The following is a 19,389-nucleotide window of genomic DNA, read 5'->3' as shown; positions in this document are numbered from 1 at the left end:
GTGAACCACCGAAAATTTACAGACACTGATTTTAGTAATGACATTGTTATTCTCCCAGTCATCTGGAATCTAAATTGCACCATGTTTAACTCCTATCCTTCCATATCCAACCATCTACAAAAAAACAAAACAAAACAAAACAAAACAAAACACGCCCCATGAAAACACTGAAGCATTACGGATGCTAGCTCTGCTATACCGCCGTGTCATTTGCTCCTGTCAGGTTCCAGGCCTGCTGTGCAAGCTCATTGCCTTTTGCTCACATTCTGCCTGCACCCTGTCTCAGTCCCTCCACTGCTCCGGGCTGCTTCCAGAATAATCTTACTGAAAAGCCATCCAACTCTGCCACTGCTCCACTGAAAAGCTTTCAGCCTCGGGGCCTGGAGGATAAAGGTCAAACTTCCCAGCACTGCATCCGAGGTCCTCCCAGTGCTGACCCAACCATCTGAGCCTTCTCCCGCAGCACTTCCTCCCTCTTGAGAAGCATAGAAAGCTGATATTTCCCCTGCTTCCAGGCTTTGTATTGTCATCCTACCTATCTTCAAAATCTACTCCACAGACCATCTCCCACATGAGGTCAACCCAACACTTCCAGGTTAGAATTGCTTCTCCCATGTCTGTGCTCCCAGCACATCGCTACTGTCGAAGTCAGCACAGCTCGGCCAGCTCCTGATACGGTGTGTGTATCAATAGCTACTCTCCCGGACTGCCTATCCCTCAAGGATTTTGTGCGTCTCCCTTCCTGGCTGGTCGGCTTTCTTCCTTCCTTCTTTCCCTCCTTCTTTCCTTCTTTCCCTCCCTCCCTCCCTTTCCTCCTTCCTTCCCTTTTCTCCCTCTCTTCCCTCTTCTTCCTTCCTCTTTCCTTCCCTCCCTTTCTCCCTCCCTCTCTTCTTCTCTCCCTTCTTCCTTCCTTCCTCCCTCTCCTTCCTCCCTTTCACCTTCCTTCCTCCTTCCCTTTCACCTTCCCTCCTCCCTCCCTCTCCTTCCTTCCTCCCTTCCTCCCTCTCTCCTCCTTTTTTCCTTTCTTACCCCTTTCCTTCCCCCACAGCATCAAGCACAGTCTCTTGTATATTACAGGTACTCAATAAATGCTTATCACATTTAATTTCAATCACTTAAGTCAAAAATGTTTCCTGCTTTTTGGCTTCAGTGCTATATCCTATCTGTGAGTGACTTCTGAATAAACAATAGGAGGAATGGCATGAGATAATAAATCCTAGTGGGGGAGATTCATCTAATCCTATCTATCACACACTGGAAAGATTCCTTCCACTTCAGGATCAATCGATGGTCACCAGACAGTGACAAGGAGCCTGCTATCCATGAGGCAGAACCCTCCCTCCTACATTGGGTAGCTCAAACGACTGGACATTCTTGTATCACACTGCAATCTTTTTTCTCCTCAAAATGCATCCCTCTGGAGTCACACAGTATGCATATGATCCCTTCAACAAGATGGCCTTCCGGCAGCTGGAGTCAACCATACGCTCCCCTAAGTTCTGCACTCAGTTCTTTCCGTCTTTCCACAGAAGCCATCATTTCTAGCTATTTTACCACTCTCCATTCATCTCATCCATCCATCCCATCCTCACAGCCATCCTCAGGATGTCTTCCTGTCTGTCAAGACTCTTTTCAGCAGGAGCCCCACTGAACATAATGCTTCCATCAAGGCCGGTGGAGGATTTCACAAAGGAATTGATATCTTCCAGTTCAGTACACCAAAGCTGAATTATAGCGAAATAAGACTGAATTCATCTTATTAGCCACAAACCACACTGTTGGAGCAGACAGAGTTATTGAACAAAACCCTCCAGTCTTGTAAAAAGTGAAGTAGTGTTACACCAAATCCTCTCCGCCTATATGCACAGACATTTTAACAGCTAGAGTCACAAAACAAAGAAGTACACAAAGTCCTAGATACAAGGCTTCTGGGATTGTCAGATTTTACTGCTGATTTTTGCATTCAACAGTTTAGCTGTTACACAGAGTTTTCTTTTTTTTTTTTTTTATCATCTCCAAATTCTGTAGGTAGGGGCTGTCTGTCTCCAACCACATCTCCAGCAGAGATCCAAAATAAAGACCTCCTGGGTGTCTTCATGCACTCCATATGCATAGAAGCAACTCCACTGGGGAGAACAGCATCTCATAGGGGAAATGGCTTTCTCTGGTTTGCTTAGATAAACTCTCTAATTAGGGTCAGCTAGTCTGATGACATGAATTAAAGCCATCCAGGCTCCACAAATACAATAATTCAATTAAGGAATAACAGAACCCGACTTTCTAAGCAATAATACAATTTTAGATCACAAGTGAACGCAAAGCAGAGAACAACTGGATTATCAGAGTCTTGACAAAACAGAGGGTGCTCAGAACCTAGTTTTGGGGGAATGTGGAATTCAGCCTCTCTCCAGAACGTGCTAAATGTAATAAAATACAGTGGTGCTCATTGAGGCTCTCCGATGGAAAGGTGCAACGTTTAGCAAACTATCAGGACTGTGTTCATATGAAAATATTAAAAGGAAAACCATTAACTAGGAAATTTTAATGTAAAATGCTTTATGAGTCTGAATAAAAAATTTAATTGAAGCTTTCCATTAAAAGTGGCTAAAAGTCTTAGAATTAATGGAAACATTAACATAATTGTTAAGTGTTTCATATGAGAACATATTTTGAAGAGTAATTTCCTCTCATAATCTTTTCTACTTTATTTCATCATCTTTGGTAGTTCAGAACAAGGGCCAAGTATACTACTAGCTTTAAAAGACAAATTAATTTCAGCATTTTCCCGAATAAATGCAAGCTTTTTAAAATGGGTTTACCCGCTAGGTGTGATGGCTTATGCCTTTAATCCCAGCACGTTGGGAGGCTGAGGTGGGAGGATGGCTTGAGGCCAGGAGTTCGAGACCAGCCTGGGCAACATGCCAACAAGACCTTATCTCTAAAAAAATTAAAAAATTAGCCAGGTGTGGCGGTGCGTGTCTGTAGTCCCAGCTACTCAGGAGACTGAGGTTGAGGTGGAAGGATTGCTTGAGCCTATGAGGTCGAGGCTACAGTAAGCCATGTTTGTGTCACTGCACTGCAGCCGGGCAATAGAGAAAGACCTTGTCTAAAAACAAAACAAAACAAAAACAAATAAAATAAAATAGGTTTACTTTGGGTTTTCATCCTTTTTGGTAACTCTCAAAATTCTGTAAATGCTCAAGATGATGAGTACTTAATTTCTAGGGAAAAAATTATTCTACCTTTTTAAGTTATCTACATTTCAAAACAATACTTATTCCTACAATGTGGCTTATCACAGAAAAAAATTCAAAGCAGTCTAATTTTAGGTTTAAAAGAATTCTGATTCCTACATGGTATAGAATAAAAATACGAAGCCATAAGCTTTTATCTAGCAGCTTATCGGGAAGCAGCTTTCACTCTTCTAAGACACAGTCTTCCAGATTAGCACGTGGCTTAAAGATCACTGTGTGATTTAAAATAACATTAGCATCTAGTCATTTCTACATACCCTCAGTTTTCATCCAAGCTCCTGCTGCCATGAGGACAGCAGTAGAAGGATGCGTTTCCACTCACCCTCTCAGAAGTTTGAAAAGCATGCAGCCCAGGGAGAACCAGTCGGCACTGCTGTCATAGGCCGTCCCCTTCTGCAGCACCTCGGGAGCCATGTACCCATGGGTGCCACTAGGGAGAAGGAAGGATACACAGTTATCAGAGCATGCACACTTCAGAAAACACTCACAGCACCCCAAGGTCCGGGTGTCATTCGTTAGACGGCAGCGACTGTAAACAAAGGAGAGGGGACAGTTGTGCTTCACTGCAAACGCGATGCACTGAACATCCAATGGGAAAACAACCTTTTCTGCCTTCACTCATATATGAATTAACATAAACAAGCATATGAAATAAATATGTAAAATGCAAGTTCGGGCTCTCATCAGTCCTTCTCTACTCCAGCTATGAAGAGCAAAGGTTCTCCTGCCGTTTCAGGAGCTCTTGTGTGGAGGTGCGTGGGGTCGGGGGAGGCAGGGAAAGGGCAGAGAGAACGGACAATGAACAGGCGACCACACAGAGGTGCTGTGGACCTTGACGGCATGGAGACTCCACCTCTGTGTGGTGCTGCCAGTTGTGCTGAGGACCTGAGCTCGCAGGGGCATCGGCTTGGTCATGGTCAGTAACAGACCTTAGGGGGATGGGGAAGAAGGAGGAACATGAGCCCAGTTGTACATAAGATGGCGAAATCACGTGTCAGGTTTCAAAACTGCAGAAGGTCAAAGGACTCAGCACTAAGCAAATGTGAAGATGATTTTCAGGAAGTTGAGAAAAATCACTTGAGAGGACAACCATTTTATATATAATCTGCACCATCTGCAACTCGAAAGCCCTTCCCGCTCTAGCCCTCTCCACCCCTCCTTGAAGGGCTGAGCTTGCCCGGCTGCTGCAGGAAGCACGCGAGGCAGCTGGTGGGGAGCTTTCCAAGATGCAGCCTGAAAGGGCTCTGGCAAAAGGTTGTATGCCCTACAACCTCTTCATCCACGATTAATTTTCTTCATCAGTAAAATGGGTAATCAGATGACATCTCTACCTTGCAGGTTGCTGTGAGCACTGCACATACATCATGGGCTCACATACAGCAGCAACTGGATTCATGTTGGGGATTTGCATCTCCGTGCTTATCGTAGTGTGAGAATTTTTAGGCCCTGTGTGGTGGCTCATGCCTCTAATCCCAGTACTTTGGGAGGCCAAGGCAGATGGATCACCTGAGGTCGGGAGTTTGAGACCAGCCTGACCAACATGGAGAAACCCTGTCTCTACTAAAATACAAAATTAGCCAGGCATGGTGGTGCATGCCTGTAATCCCAGTTACTCGGGAGGTTGAGGCAGGAGAATCACTTGAACTTGGGAGGCAGAGGTTGTGGTGAGCCGAGATCGTGCCATTGCAATCTAGCCCGGGTGACAAGAGTGAAACTCAATCTCAAAAAAAAAAAAAAACAAACAAACAAACAAAAAAAAAAAAAAAAAATTTAATTTGCTTATGCTCAGCAACAGTGAGAATCTACTCAGAATAAATGATCCTGGATCACTAATGAGCCTGGCTCATCACTGGGTCCAGTACTCTCTGTCTAAGAGGTGTATTTGAGAGTTTTATCAAATAGTGAAGACGGGCGTTGGTCCATCAGGGCAAATCCAGCATTCTGGAAAGCTCAATCAGCCCGAACCTAAAGTCTGACGGTGTAAGGCCATCAGACCACACCGTGAGAGCAGGAGATTTCTATGAGGGGCACCCAAGCCATTTTCCGGGAAGGTTTAATTTCAGGGTTGCCTGGAAAGTCCTTTCCGGTGACCTTGTAATTTGTACTTTATTAGGATCAAGTCACAGTTCTGGAATGGAAAGATATCTACAAAAGATATCTACAGGATAAATAAGAAATGAATGCAGACCAGTCCCCCATGCTTATACCAGATACAACGAAAACTCAACCTTGGACTGCCTGCCGCTGAGGTTTTCTGATTCTGCCTATAGGCCAGCTGCTAATGCTTCCTGACGCATTCCACTAAAGATCTGTACTACTATTAATACTGAACGAACACTTGGACGTTTTAAGACACTGTGACATGAGACACAGCTTTGTGTTCTTAGATAAAATAAGCTAGTACTCAAATTAGTCACTGACAATCTGCTCAGCTCCAGAAGTTCTCCTGTGATTTTTCATGGCTACTTCACAGTTAACTTCTAGTTTACAATAATTTGCGATTCTTTCGTTAAATGGACTAAGTCTAAGCTCAAATCAAAAACCTCAACTACAATACTACTTTGGAGATGGGCCGGCCGCGAGATGAAGTCTAAGAATCACATCTACAGCTTTGAAAAGATCTGATAAACCAAGTTCAGGGTGAAATTGTGGCTTAAAATCTTCAGTCTTGTACTAAATAGATCATGCCAAAGCCTCAGGGAGTTCATCCACACAGTGTACAGGCTTTGGAATCAGACAGAACTGGATTATAATTCCAGCCCCATGGCATACCAGCCAGGTGACCTGGTTCAAGTTACTTAATTTCTCTGAACCTCAAGTTCCATACCACAAAAATTGGATAGTGACACCTATAATTTATGGGGTTTCCACGAGGATGACACATGCACGACTGGGACAGCTGGATATTCAGACAGAGTGAATGCTGCTGGTACCGCCACCACTCCATATGCTGGTCACTTAGGGGGCAGTTCTCAGGGCTGCTCCTTCCAGGAGGTCAGGGGTCAGCTCTGTCTTACAGTGGCGTCGCCAGCAGCTGGCACGCAGCAAATGTTAAAGACTCGCTGAATTATTTAGTTAACTTAATCCTCACAACTATCACAGGAGATAAATATCATTGTCCTCTCCTCCTCACAGAAGGGAAAAATGAGGCTTACACAACCAGGAAGAGGAACCCAAACCCAGATCTGTTGGCTCCAGAGTCTTTTTTCCTAGCCACAAAATGCCTCCTGTACTTAAAAGTACAGGATTTTGACAGGGCGTGGTGGCTCACACCTGTAATTCCAGCACTTTGGGAGGCCAAAGTGGGAGGGTTGCTTGAGTCTGGGAGCTGGAGACCAGATTGGGTAATACAGGGAGACCCCGTCTTTATAAAATATATATTTTTTTACATTAGCTGAATGTAGGGGCACATGACTGTGGTCCCAGCTACCTGGGAGGCTGAGGTGGGAGGATCACTTGGGCCTGGGATGGGGAGGCTGCAGTGAGCCCTGATCACGCCACTGTACTCCAGTCTTGGAAACAGAGCAAGACCCTGTCTCAAAAAAATAAAAAATATAAAATTGTATTGTATGTTTACCTTTTTAAAGTAGTGGCCTCCTGATCATTATTTAAACATGGAAACCAACCTTCTCAGTCCTACCTCTTTACAGATGCTTTTCAAACACTGTGCTTTCCAGAGCAGGCAAAAGAAGAGCCCACCATTCACAGCTGACATGTGAATTATAGCAAAAAGTGCACTAGGTCCTGCTAGGAAATAACCCCATATCTGAAAGTTAATTCCTCTGGAAGAGTATTTCTTATGAATTCTTGGATTCATATTTAGTTATGACTATACTAACTAAAAAAATTAGCATACCAAATAGCTGTGGCATTAAAAATTCAAATGACTCTCTTAAAAGAATCTGATGAACTCCCTGAGAGAAGCTTATACGACCACAGGTTCTGGCCTAATAATTGTAAAGTGCTAGCAAAATGCTAATGCTTTTATCACCATATCCCAGATTCCGTAGAAAAAGAGAAATATGTTTACAGAAACAGTGCTATTCACTATTAACATTTGATCAGAGCTTTAAAAGGCAATTCTGATTTAATGCAGTCCTTCATAAAGTATTGCAGTTCAGAACCACTTGTAGTTACACAAAGAGAAGGATCTGTGGTTTATTGTCTGCACAGATGCATGAAATGAGACCACTGGGAGTTTTTTTCAAGACCATTCAACACAGAGATGAATGTTAGCTTAAGATGTAATTTTAAAAGATTCAGTGCTAAGGAGGAGACACTTAAAAAGACAAAATAAAGCAAAAGTTGTCTGCTTTTCCACAAACTGTACATGTGTTCATACTTTCCACCCAGATCATCGCCTACCAAAGAAATAGAAATGAAAACCAGTGCATGTTCCATGGTGTTTCTGCAGAGCTGAAACTGTACTAGTCCTGCTGTCTTTTTAACAACTCTGAGTACAGAGAGAAGTCCTCGGTTCAGGGCCAATTTGCACTGATCAAGCAGGGCCACACCCAGAAGCAGTCTGGTGTCCCCGAGGTGTCAGGTGCTGGCTGAGGGCTGTGGCCTCAAGAGTTCCCTCTGGGTGATCACGTAGAGGACCTGGTGCAAGACCCAAGTCTAACAATATGACCTGCAGTGAAAGCCTAAACTGCAAGCAGATGATTTGTTTCTTTAATTAAAAGAGAGAGAAATATTTCTAATTTCTCTTTAGGGAAAAAAAGGAAGAAAAGCCTTTTTGAAAAAGAAGGAAAAGTAGATGAAGACAGAAACTTGGCTCCGAGGACCTCCCTTGACCACATCTACGCAGCTGCCTCGGTGCCTTTCTAGGCACAGTCTCTTTCACTTATCCTTAGGACAACTTTGAGGGGTTTATTACTACCATTACTAACAGACTAAGTAACTGACTGACTTTTAGGGTCACACAGGCAGCATGGATTCTGGTTTCTTGCTGAGGTCCTGATTGTTTCTTAGAGGTCAAGAGGCCACCCTGGTCCCTGAGCAGGTTCAACTCCACTGTTGGTTAATTCCTGCTCTCCGCAGACAGTGAGGAAGGCACCCCGTTCTTATCTCCTTTCCCACAACCTGTGATGTTGGATCTTCCTGACATACTGAAAATCACCACTGGCAAGAGAAATTATATTTCTCTTGGGTGACAAATGGCCATGCCTTTGAAGGGGCATGAGAGAAATGATGGTGAACCGAAGTTGACGCATTACTTACACGCTCGCATGAGGCTTCTTTTTGGAAAAATCGCAGGCAAGACCAAGATCTGAGATCCTTGCGTGTCCGTGTTCATCCAAGAGGATATTTGCTGGCTAAACAGAAAGAGAATGATCTTTAAGAGTGGCCCAAATGCCATGGAGGCTTTGAGAACTTTGAGTGCAGACACTTGATATCTTACTATTTTATCATAGCTTGTTCCTAAACACAAATTACAGCTTGATCCCATCACATCGAAGTACGGCATGATACTGAGAATAATATTTTTCATTTTAACTTCAGCAGAAAAGTGGTAACGATAGAGGCGGAGGATTCTACTCATTAGAAAATGAAACATGGGGCAGGTAACACAGGAATGTCGGGACCACAGTTCATCAGCACTAAAAGCATTTCCTTTTCCCGTACCAAGGACCGCTGCGCAGAAAGAAGAGCGTGCCTCTCAAGGGCGGGAGGTGAGTCCACCAGCTTCCGGGCTTCTGAGAACCACAAGGATTTCTAAGAGTAAAGCCATGAAGCACAGGACAGAGAGGAAGCTTCCAAGAATGTATCAACACTGACCTAAGCAATCAAAATATTCCATAGTGCCACACTAATCCCAATAAATGTCATTTCTGCTTATTAGTACATCATTAACGTAGGGCCCTACCAAATGACCACATATAATTGTGACCACAACTCTGATAAAATGTATCCATGAAGATTAGATTTAGTCATCATAATCATGAACAACAAATCTAGTCTCTCTGATATACACTGAATTATAGGCATCTTAATGTTTTTCTGCTGGCGATCAACTACTGTTTTGCTTGAAATAAAAATAAATGGCATGCTATTATAAAACTGAAGCATGAATAATCATGAGTGACTAGAATTAAGTTTGAATAGAAATTAAATAATACCACTGCCTTCCAAATAGCTTAGAAAATAAAAATAAAGCATAAAGATGATTAGAAACCAGTTATTGATTTAAATTAGAATGTATTACAATAGCGCTTCATGGGCCTTCAGCATGTGTTTTGTTCTTCTGCAAAGCTCGCATAAGGAAATAAAATGTCAAGGGCCAACTATTGTCTAGTTATTTCTAATTCAATAAAAATACATTTTTCTTCTTTATGCTTATAGGAAAACTAAGGGAGTAATAATAATTCTGTAACCTTACAGAAAGGTTTAAAATTCACAAAGTATTTTGTAAAAAAAAAAAAATAACATTCTTGGAAATAAAATACAATTTTTATAATATCTTAGAAAGTAATCTTCAAAAGCCAGTCACGGCATCTCAGCTCCCTAGAGGAAGGAACATAATCTGTACATTTCAGTTGGCCACTGTGGGTTCATTCAAGAAGGCATCTGAAATGAGAGGCAAACACATTCTCCTGGAATCCTCTCGCCTATTGGGAAATTGTCGGTCCCATCATTTTCTTCATGTACTGTTTGACCGCATTTCTATGTGTGTTGAGCCCCGCATCTTTTCTATCATTTTATGTTGCGCATCATAATTGTCAAGGTTCCTTTCTCTCCATGCCTGCCTGCAGGCTGTTGGCCATACAACTAGGTGAGTGTCACCACGGACGTCCTGAGCCAGCTTCTATCTCCCTCCCACGTGTAAAACCCAGGACCAAGCACCACGTTCTGGAATGGAAAAACTCAGAATACTCCTATATCATTGCTTTCAAGGCGAGTGAGCTCTTACAGAGGATAAGAACAGAAACCCGGGCACAGTAGTTGGAGGTTACACAGTTCAATGATCTAAAACTCTATCAGTGATTTTTAAGACAATCTCAAAACAATGTAAAGCTCCGAGGGTGGCCTTTGGGAGAAATTCCGCAGGCTGGTCGGCAATCCACTATTCACTGATAGACCCTGCCTCGGAGGAGTGATGACTCAGCCATTCTATGTCTTAGCTCACCAGCTTCTAAGCCCCCTAAAATATATGTTCTTTGCTTATTCATCATTGTACATGTCCACCTTTACAGAGCCACGACCAAATCAGTTGCTTAGTGAACATTAACTGAATTATAATTAATTATGAAATGTGTGACACCAAAAGGGCTCCTAAACTGCTTTTCTTTTTTTTTTTTTTTTTGAGATGGAGTCTCCTTCTGTCGCCCAGGCTGGAGTGCAGTGACACAATCTCGGCTCATTGCAAGCTCCACCTCCCAGGTTCATGCAATTCTCCTGCCTCAGCCTCCCGAGTAGCTGGGACTACAGGTGCCTGCCACCACGCCCGGCTAGTTTTTTGTATTCTGAGCAGAGACGGGGTTTCACCGTGTTAGCCAGGATGGTCTCGATCTCCTGACCTTATGATCCACCCTCCTCGGCCTCCCAAAGTGCTGGGATTACAGGCATGAGCCACCATGCCTGGCCTAAACTGCTTTTCATTAACTGATCAACTAAAATGTTTGGCTTAGTATATGTGCTGCAGCAGGCACTGTAGTAGGCATCAGGGTTATAATAATGACAGGCACAGACATGTGCTCCGTCCCTGCAGAGTCTGGTCTAGAGGAGATAAAATGTCATACAGCTAATGACTTTATCAGGGCTGAGACGAGGGCTATGAGGAAAATGACAGGACTCTGTGAAATAGAAGGGGACTTCTAGAGGACCATTCACACAATACCTACTATGCAGAATGAGTCTGTTAACCATCCTCACCTTCAAATCTCTGTAGACAACAAACCGATTGTGCATGTGTTCCAGACCCAGAATGATTTCAGTGGCATAAAACCGCATCTCCTTCTCAGAGAACACACCGTGTTGTGAAAGGTGATAGTGCAAATCGCCTCCTGGAATCAGATTCAGAATTTAATTCAAAGCATGTTAATTTAAAGGACACAAAAATCATGCTCATTCTAAATAATCAGGACTCAGCAGAAAAAGGGAAACTACGCTTCTGCTTTGTCTATATACCTATCTTTCATTCCTGTAGTTTAGCAACAATTTAAATGTTATAGAGAAAACTTAAACATTGAGAAGATTTAAATGCAATGACAGGAGGGACAAGACAGCAAAACCAAGCCACCATTCTCAGGCTGGCAGCTCAGCTCCTAGTTCCGCCATCACAAGATGGGACCAGCTAACCTGCTTTGATTACTTAAATCCTAGTAAATGAATCAACCCATGGGGTGATCCAACAGACACAGCTTAACAAATGGCTCTATGGATAGACAAAAAAAAAAAAAAAAAAAAAAAAAAAAAAAAAAGGCTGGGCACAGTGGCTCATGTCTGTAATCCCAGCACTTTGGGAGGCTGAGGTGGGTGGATCACTTGAGGTCAGGAGTTCGAGACCAGCCTGGTCAACATGGTGAAATCGTCTCTACTAAAAATACAAAAATTAGCCAGGCGTGGTGGCACACACCTGTAATCCCTGCTACTCGGGAGGCTGAGGCAGGAGAATCACTTGAACCTGAAAGGCAGAGATTGCAGTGAGCTGAGATCGTGCCACTGCACTCCAGCCTGGGTGACAGAGACTCCATCTCAAAACAACAACAACAACAACAACAACAACAAACTGATCATATAGACAAATATTTGACAAAGCAAATACAGTAAAATTTTAACTGATAAAAAATCCAGGTGGTGGGTATCCCCAGGAAAATTCTTTCAATGTTGCTATCTGCTTGAAATTTTTTATAACAAAATGCTGGAGAGAGGAAATAATCAGATGGCCTCAAATTACAGAGACAGAGAATGCCATCAACAGGGTAAGGGAATGATTTTATATAACACAAGGGAAAAGCTTCTATTGATTTATAAAAATGAGTGTGTGTGTCCAACTTTATTACCCTTGCTTTCACAAGCATATTTCTCTCTCCATACACATATTCCCGTAAAACCACTACCACATCAAGATGGAAAAGATGCCCAGCATCCCAAAAGCTCCCCTACCACTATGCCCTTTCAGTCAAGACCTTACCCCCCAGTCCCACTCACACAAAGGTCACTCTTCAGCCCTCTCTCCCCATCCATTAGTTTTGCCTGTTTTGGCAGTCACATAAGCAGGGTCACCTAGGGTAGATGCTGCTGGGTTTGGCTTCTTTTGCTCGTTATTATACTGTGAAATTCCTTCATGCTTTGTGGTAGATCTGGTTTTAAATCAAACACTTGGAACATAATAAAACTTCAAGTGAACTTAAAATAAAAAAAACTAGGCATGTGAGTTGTGAATTGTATGCTTTATTTCAGTTCGTTACTAAAAATACTTTAGATATATACCATGACACTTTCTAGTACCAGAAAGCTCCTTTTCTAGCCGAACGTTTTCCAGCATTTTCAAAACCATCATCCACAGTTTAAAAGATCAATGTACAGTAGTGCAGATTTAGAAGATGCAGAAGATTGGGCTAAAATCTGTATTTGGCCCAAAGTCAGTCCTTCAAAGTTGGTTTTTAAATACATTTCTATCTTTGGCTTATATTCTTATGAGGTATTTCATTCCTAAAAGTTGAGGGCCAGGAAATAAGCTAATTAAAGATCTAGGCCAGCTGCATTCCAGAAAATCAAGTTTCACTGTAAGTATTTTATGAGAATCTTTTCTAGAATATCCAACTTCTTGGGAAGAGACTGGGAGGCCGAGAAGGACGTTGCAGTCAACATTTAAAAACGAATTTTCAGTGAAGATTAAAGGGTAAAACGTTTCCTCAAACTTCAGGGGGAACCTAATTACCTGAAAGACCCACATTGCTAGTCTGCCTAGATTAATGCATGCTAAGATTTAACATCATGGCAAAGTCTTTCAAGGCAGTCAGACTTTCCAAGTTTTGCTTACCGTTCATCAGATCCAGGATGAAACAGAGTTTATCTGGGGTGTGGAAGGCATAGGTCATACATACAATGAAAGGACAGTCCTAGAGTGAAAACATAAAAGTTTATAAGAAGAGAAAAGCTGCCCAGAAAGTGCCAACACCATGCTACATATTTTTAAAATTTCTTTATTTTTTAATTGACATGTTGCAATTGTACATATTTATGGTGTACAGTTTGATGTTTTGACACATATCTATATTGTATAACGATTGAATCAGGGTCGTTAGTGTATCCATCACTTCACACATTTATCATTTATTTGTGGTGAGAACCTTCAAAAGCCTCTCTTCTCACCATTTTGTAATATACAATACACGCCATGGGTTTTTATCCAAGCTGCTACCCCATGCACTGAGCACCGACACCTACATGGTAATTTTTAAAGTCACAGTAAAATAGAGCTGGTTACATAATAAAATGCATAGAGATACATTAATAATTGGAGCAGATGACCTTGAAGGCCCTTTCTCGCTTGGATTCAATCACGTCTCTATCCTAATTATATCCTCTTCAAAACGCTAGATACAGAAACATATCACTATCTTGCCAGGCTTTTTGCTGGTCAACATTTTGGTTCTGGCTATTCAAATATCCATTTCAATCTCTGCTTCTGAAGTTGATGGAATCATAGCACAGGTCGGGGAGGGAGGAATGTTATTTGTGGTGTTGTTTTGAAACACTGAAAACAAAAATGGAATTAAATTAGCTTTTGAAAGTGGAAAACTATTATCATGACCAAGAATTGAATAACTCAATTGTAAAGATTTCAGTGTTCCCATAATTAATCTATAGATGCCATGTAATCTTACTTGAAATGAAAATTGACAAGGTGGATTCTAAAATATATGTAAATGTAAACAGACAAGAAAAATTTCAATATTCTTGAATATAAACAAAGCTGGAAAACGTACAGGACCAGATATCAAGACTTATTAGAAAGCAACAGCAATTCAGACAGTGTGGTATTAGCCCAAGGACAGACAAATCAAGTGACCATTTATGTGTAGGTCTATTATGGATTACTTTTTCCATTTCATTGTTATTAAGGTGACACAACAGGGCCTGGGGAAAGGATGGCCTATTCAATCAGTGATGCTGAAGCAACTGAATATCTGTACAATAAAATACGAACCTTGACCCCTGCCTCACACCATACACTAAAGTCATTTCCAGCTGATGTAGATGTAAGTGTAAAAGACAAAACAATAAAGCTTCCAGAAGAAAACAAATGAGAATATCTTCATGATCTTAGGGTAAGTAAAGATTTCTTAGGCCACAAAAGGCAGTAACAATAAAAATGCTAATTAGACTAAAATAAAATTAAGAACTTCTATTCAGAGGATACCATTAAGACAGTAAAAAGACAAGTCACAGGATGGGAGAAGATATATGAAACCCATAAATACACAAAGGACTCATATCTAGAAGATATAAATAACTTTAAAAAATCAACTTAAAAAAGTCATTCAACCCCCAGAAAAATGGCCAAAAAATAGGCATTTCACATAAGAGGATACCACATAGCCCCCAAACTAATGAACAGATGCTCAACCTCAATGTCTCCAAGGTAATGCAAATTAAAACTACAACATGCTGTCACTAAACCCACGAGAACAGCTAAAAAGATAAACACTGATGATACTGAGTGTTGGGAAGCTATAGAGCAAATGGAACTTTCATATATGGCTGCTGGAAGTGTACAATGAATGGTGCAACCACTTTAGCAACCCATTTGGTGGTAGCTACCAAGGCTGAGTGTCACTTGCAAACTTTCTGACTCAGTGATTTCACTCCCAGGTAGACATCTAATAGCAGTCTGTGCTAATGTGCACCAAGATGATACCTGCACAAGAATATTCAAAACAGTATCATTCAAAATAGCACAAGTCAGGAAATAACCCCAATGTCTACCAATAGTAGAATGGATAGTATGGTATATTTATTCACTAGAATGCTATATAGAACACAGATCAGCAAATGTTTTCTGCAAAGGGCTAAAAAGCAAGTATTTTAGGCCTTGCAGGCTGCATACAATCCCTGTCATCTATTATTCTTTGCTTATTTTCTTTACAATCTTTTAAAAATGTAAAAACCATTCTTAGGTCATGGGCTGTACAAAATAAGGCCAACAAGCTAGACTTGGCCTGAGCCACACCTGGCTTTCTGACCTCTCTACACAGCTACTGCCATGGGCAACACCACAGATGAATCTCATAAGCAACATGGAGTGAGACAAGCCAGACACAAAAGAGCACATTTATAAAGTTCAAACACAATTTGCAAAGCTAAATTATGCTGTTAGAAATCTGGATAGTGTTAAGTTGGGCGCGGGGTTAGTGACTGAGAGAGGCACAAAGAGATTTCTAGAATACTGGTAACTCTCCGTCTCGATCTGGGTGCCAGAGATGTGTGTATTTCCCTATGAAAATTCATCAGTGCTATGTTAGATCTATTAGCTCTATTTACATCTATTTTATCTATGAAATCCACTTAGATTCTTTATGTACAGTGTATACTTGTCACTAAACTGATTCAGTTTTTAAAATGGCGTAGATTATCTAGATCCTCTTTCTTAACAAACACACATACACAAAATTATTAAATTCCAAAGAAAATGCTCAAATTTCAATAGAATCTGTAAACAGAAGTTGCATTGTTAAAGCTAACAGCTCAAGACCACATCCCTAGGAGGTTCAGTCCCCCCTTAAAATGCCTGCCTCAGAGAAATCAAGGCTTCCCAAAGAATTTTTATTTGTTCCAGCCAACACTCATAGATAGAGCCCCTGTCTCCCAGCCTCCATTGGAGGGTAGGAGTCTAACCTGGATAAGTCCCAGTTAGCAAACCAGCATGGGTCCCATATGGACCACGCCCCTTCCTGCATTGTAAAATTCTTCACTTCCTTGACTCTGCTCCACTCCCCATTGCACTCCACCAGCCACTGTCTCTTTAAAACATTCAGTCACCTCCGCACAAGTCAGAATGGAGCTCAGCTATTTCTCTTACTGTCTAGTCATTACCAAATAAATGCTGTTTTAATTACCAAGTACATGCTTTAACTAATATCCAACTATATTTATCTTTGACTCAAAGTAAAATAAACATCCAGGTGAAGGAATCAGATTTGGTTATCTCTACAGAAATCAGTGACTGCAACCCTCACCTCTCGGGGTGCTGAACAGACACTATAATGGGTTTCATGTGGAGTCCAGGACACAACCGAATACTGACCAATATGAAAAAATAAGTGGCAATTTAATGAATGGTGGGATATAGTTCCAAGGAGAATTATGGATAAGAGGGCCTGCCTTGATTACAAGTCAGAATAAAAGTGGATTTTTAGAAGTAGACCATTAAGTAAAACTCTTGAGCAAGGAACTGTCTTCTTTGATTTTCTACCAAAAGTGAACAAAACAGCTTACATTTTGCAGGAACTCACCATAAAAAAACTGTGATAAAATAGGACCATGAAGTCGTTAAGAAAATCCTTGGCCGGGCGCGGTAGCTCACACCTGTAATCCCAGCACTTTGGGAGACTGAGGCGGGTGGATCACGAGGTCAGGAGATCGAGACCATCCTGGCTAACATGGTAACACCCTGTCTCTACTAAAAATACAAAAAAAATTAGCTGGGCGTGGTGGTGGGCGCCTGTAGTCCCAGCTACTCGGAAGGCTGAGGCAGGAGAATAGTGTGACCCTGGGAGGCGGAGCTTGCAGTGAGCCGAGATCGCGCATCACGCCACTGCACTCCAGCCTGGGCGACAGAGCGAGACTCCTTCTCAAAAAAAAAAAGAAAAGAAAATCCTCCACACTGCAGTCGGAGCAATCTTTGTGAACTACAAGGCTGACTATGGTCTCTAGTTAAAACACTTGGTTTCTAACTGTGGTCATATCATTTAGGCTCCTCAAGATCGGCCTGCAATGCCCTTCATGGTCTGGCCTGGCCTTCATGTCTCTCTCCAGCTTTGTCTTGCACGACTCCTCCCACCACCGCAGACCCTGGCCCCTTGATTCCCCCAACCTCATGTGCCTGGGCTCAGACTTGCACTGGCTCCTCCTCAGGTAACCTCCAACTTCAGAAGGGCATTCATTGACCCCATCTCCACCTGGCAAAAGGCCTTCCAAGCACCGTGTGCCTGTCTTCCATGGCTCTTGCCACAGGTCCCAGTTGTCCATACATTCCCATCATCATTTGAATAATATCTTTTCGCTTTCTGTGCAGTTCTGTAAAAACTAAGAACTGGGAACACAGTCAGGTTTTGAGAGCCCCAGCTTGCTGCAGAGTGCCTGGTTGAACCTAGACGTTCAACTGTGGTTCAAGGAATAAATGAGTCACACTTCTGAGGAACCTAAATGACTGACTGGATGAATTGCTGACTGCTCTTCACAGCTGTGGACACGCTTATGCTGGTTCTCGAACATGCATATTTCCTTTTTTGCCATCTGAGAATTACAGAAGAAAACTGGAACAGTACTTCCTACTGTCTTTTGGGGAGATGGGTGGGATACTTAAGTTGAGATTTAAAACAACAGCAACAAAAAAAACTTCCAGTAAAAAGAAAACTGTGGTGAATGAATGCATTTCAGTTACATACCCAAAACACAGGAAAGTCTGCCGATATAGGCTGATCAAAAGCTTCGTCTAATGAGGGTATTTTCAACTATGTTTTACTAAAAACTATAGAAAGTATCCCTTGATTAGCAAAAACAATTCCAAATAACTTTACTGTAATTATTTTGGCTAAATTATACACTTATAAATTTTAGAAGTACCATATAGTTTTGATTTTTTTTTTTTTTTTTTTTTTTTTTTTTGAGACGGTAATCTCGCTCTATAGCCCAGGCTGGAGTGCAGTGGCCGGATCTCAGCTCATTGCAAGCTCCGCTTCCCGGGTTTACGCCATTCTCCTGCCTCAGCCTCCTGAGTAGCTGGGACTATAGGCGCCCGCCACCTCACCCAGCTAGTTTTTTTGTATTTTAGTAGAGACGGGGTTTCACTGTGTTAGCCAGGATGATCTGGATCTCCTGACCTCGTGATCCGCCCGTCTCGGCCTCCCAAAGTGCTGGGATTACAGGCTTGAGCCACCGCGCCCGGCCCATATAGTTTTGATATCTAAATAAAATACAAATAATTCTTTTAAATTAGTTCAAAGTGATAGCCCCAAATAACCCTAATTTCTTAGGGTTACACCAGTGAGAAACTACACAACTACTTAACCACATCTCCTCTCACCTGAGAGTCAAATCAATATAAAAATACTACATGAAAACTATACTTATGTTTTTCCAATATTAAAACTTTTTTTTCTATAGGCCTTCTTGAGAATAAATATCCAAGGCTTTGAGATAACTCACTGAAAATTAATATTTTAATAACCACTTACAATCTTCATCCAGTACTCACATCCACGTTTGAAATTTAGGATACAGACATTTCCAATAGAAATTAAAAGCCAATGCCATTCACACTGATTCCAACAGAGTATGCAGGATGTTGGTTTCCATTCTCATCAGTTAAAAACTTGGTCATACACACAAAGCAACTCTTATTTGAAATGCTTAATGCCCATACAGTGGGAGGTCAAGGCACATAATTAGAAACTATTTATGGCTATGGGGTTTCCATTTATTACAGCTTAGCGACATTACACTATTCTTTTGCTTCAAGAGCAAATACCTCTTCTAGAAACACTTTAACAACAGAATAATATAAACTATAATACAATAAATACAGATGATAAATGAAAAAACATACAGCCTATTAAGTGGTGATAATAGGAGCACTGGCCAAAAAGTCTAGAGATTTGGGGAAGGAAATTAACCTCTCTGGGTCTCCCGTTACTTGCTCAGCAATTGAAAGGAATTCTTTTGGCTGGGCGCGGTGGCTCACACCTGTAATCCCAGCTCTTTGGGAGGTTGAGGTGGGAGAATCACAAGGTCAGGAGATCGAGACCATTCTGGCTAACACAGAGAAACCCCATCTCTATTAAAAATACAAAAAAAATTAGCCAGGCGTGGTGGCGGGTGCCTGCAGTCCCAGCTACTCGGGAGGCTGAGGCAGGAGAATGGCCTGAACCCGGGAGGCGGAGCTTGCAGTGAGCTGAGATCACGC

The 19,389-nt window shown here is 41.8% G+C and overlaps 1 protein-coding gene across 2 annotated transcripts in view; it reads right to left on the bottom strand.

Moving 5' to 3' along the window:
* Positions 1-19,389, bottom strand: part of GRK3 (G protein-coupled receptor kinase 3) — a 171,847-nt gene that overhangs the window by 30,453 nt on the left and 122,005 nt on the right. For both annotated transcript variants that reach the window (XM_010375592.2, XM_010375593.2), the window contains 4 exons: positions 13,243-13,321; positions 11,130-11,260; positions 8,478-8,572; positions 3,577-3,684 (listed from right to left, as the gene is read on the bottom strand). In XM_010375592.2, coding sequence (XP_010373894.1) covers positions 3,577-3,684; positions 8,478-8,572; positions 11,130-11,260; positions 13,243-13,321 — 413 coding nt within the window. The remainder of the gene's footprint in view (positions 1-3,576; positions 3,685-8,477; positions 8,573-11,129; positions 11,261-13,242; positions 13,322-19,389) is intronic.

The sequence above is a fragment of the Rhinopithecus roxellana genome, chromosome 13 (assembly GCF_007565055.1).
Source record: "Rhinopithecus roxellana isolate Shanxi Qingling chromosome 13, ASM756505v1, whole genome shotgun sequence".
Classification (NCBI taxonomy): domain Eukaryota; kingdom Metazoa; phylum Chordata; class Mammalia; order Primates; family Cercopithecidae; genus Rhinopithecus; species Rhinopithecus roxellana.
This window is presented reverse-complemented; position numbering and strand designations above follow the sequence as displayed.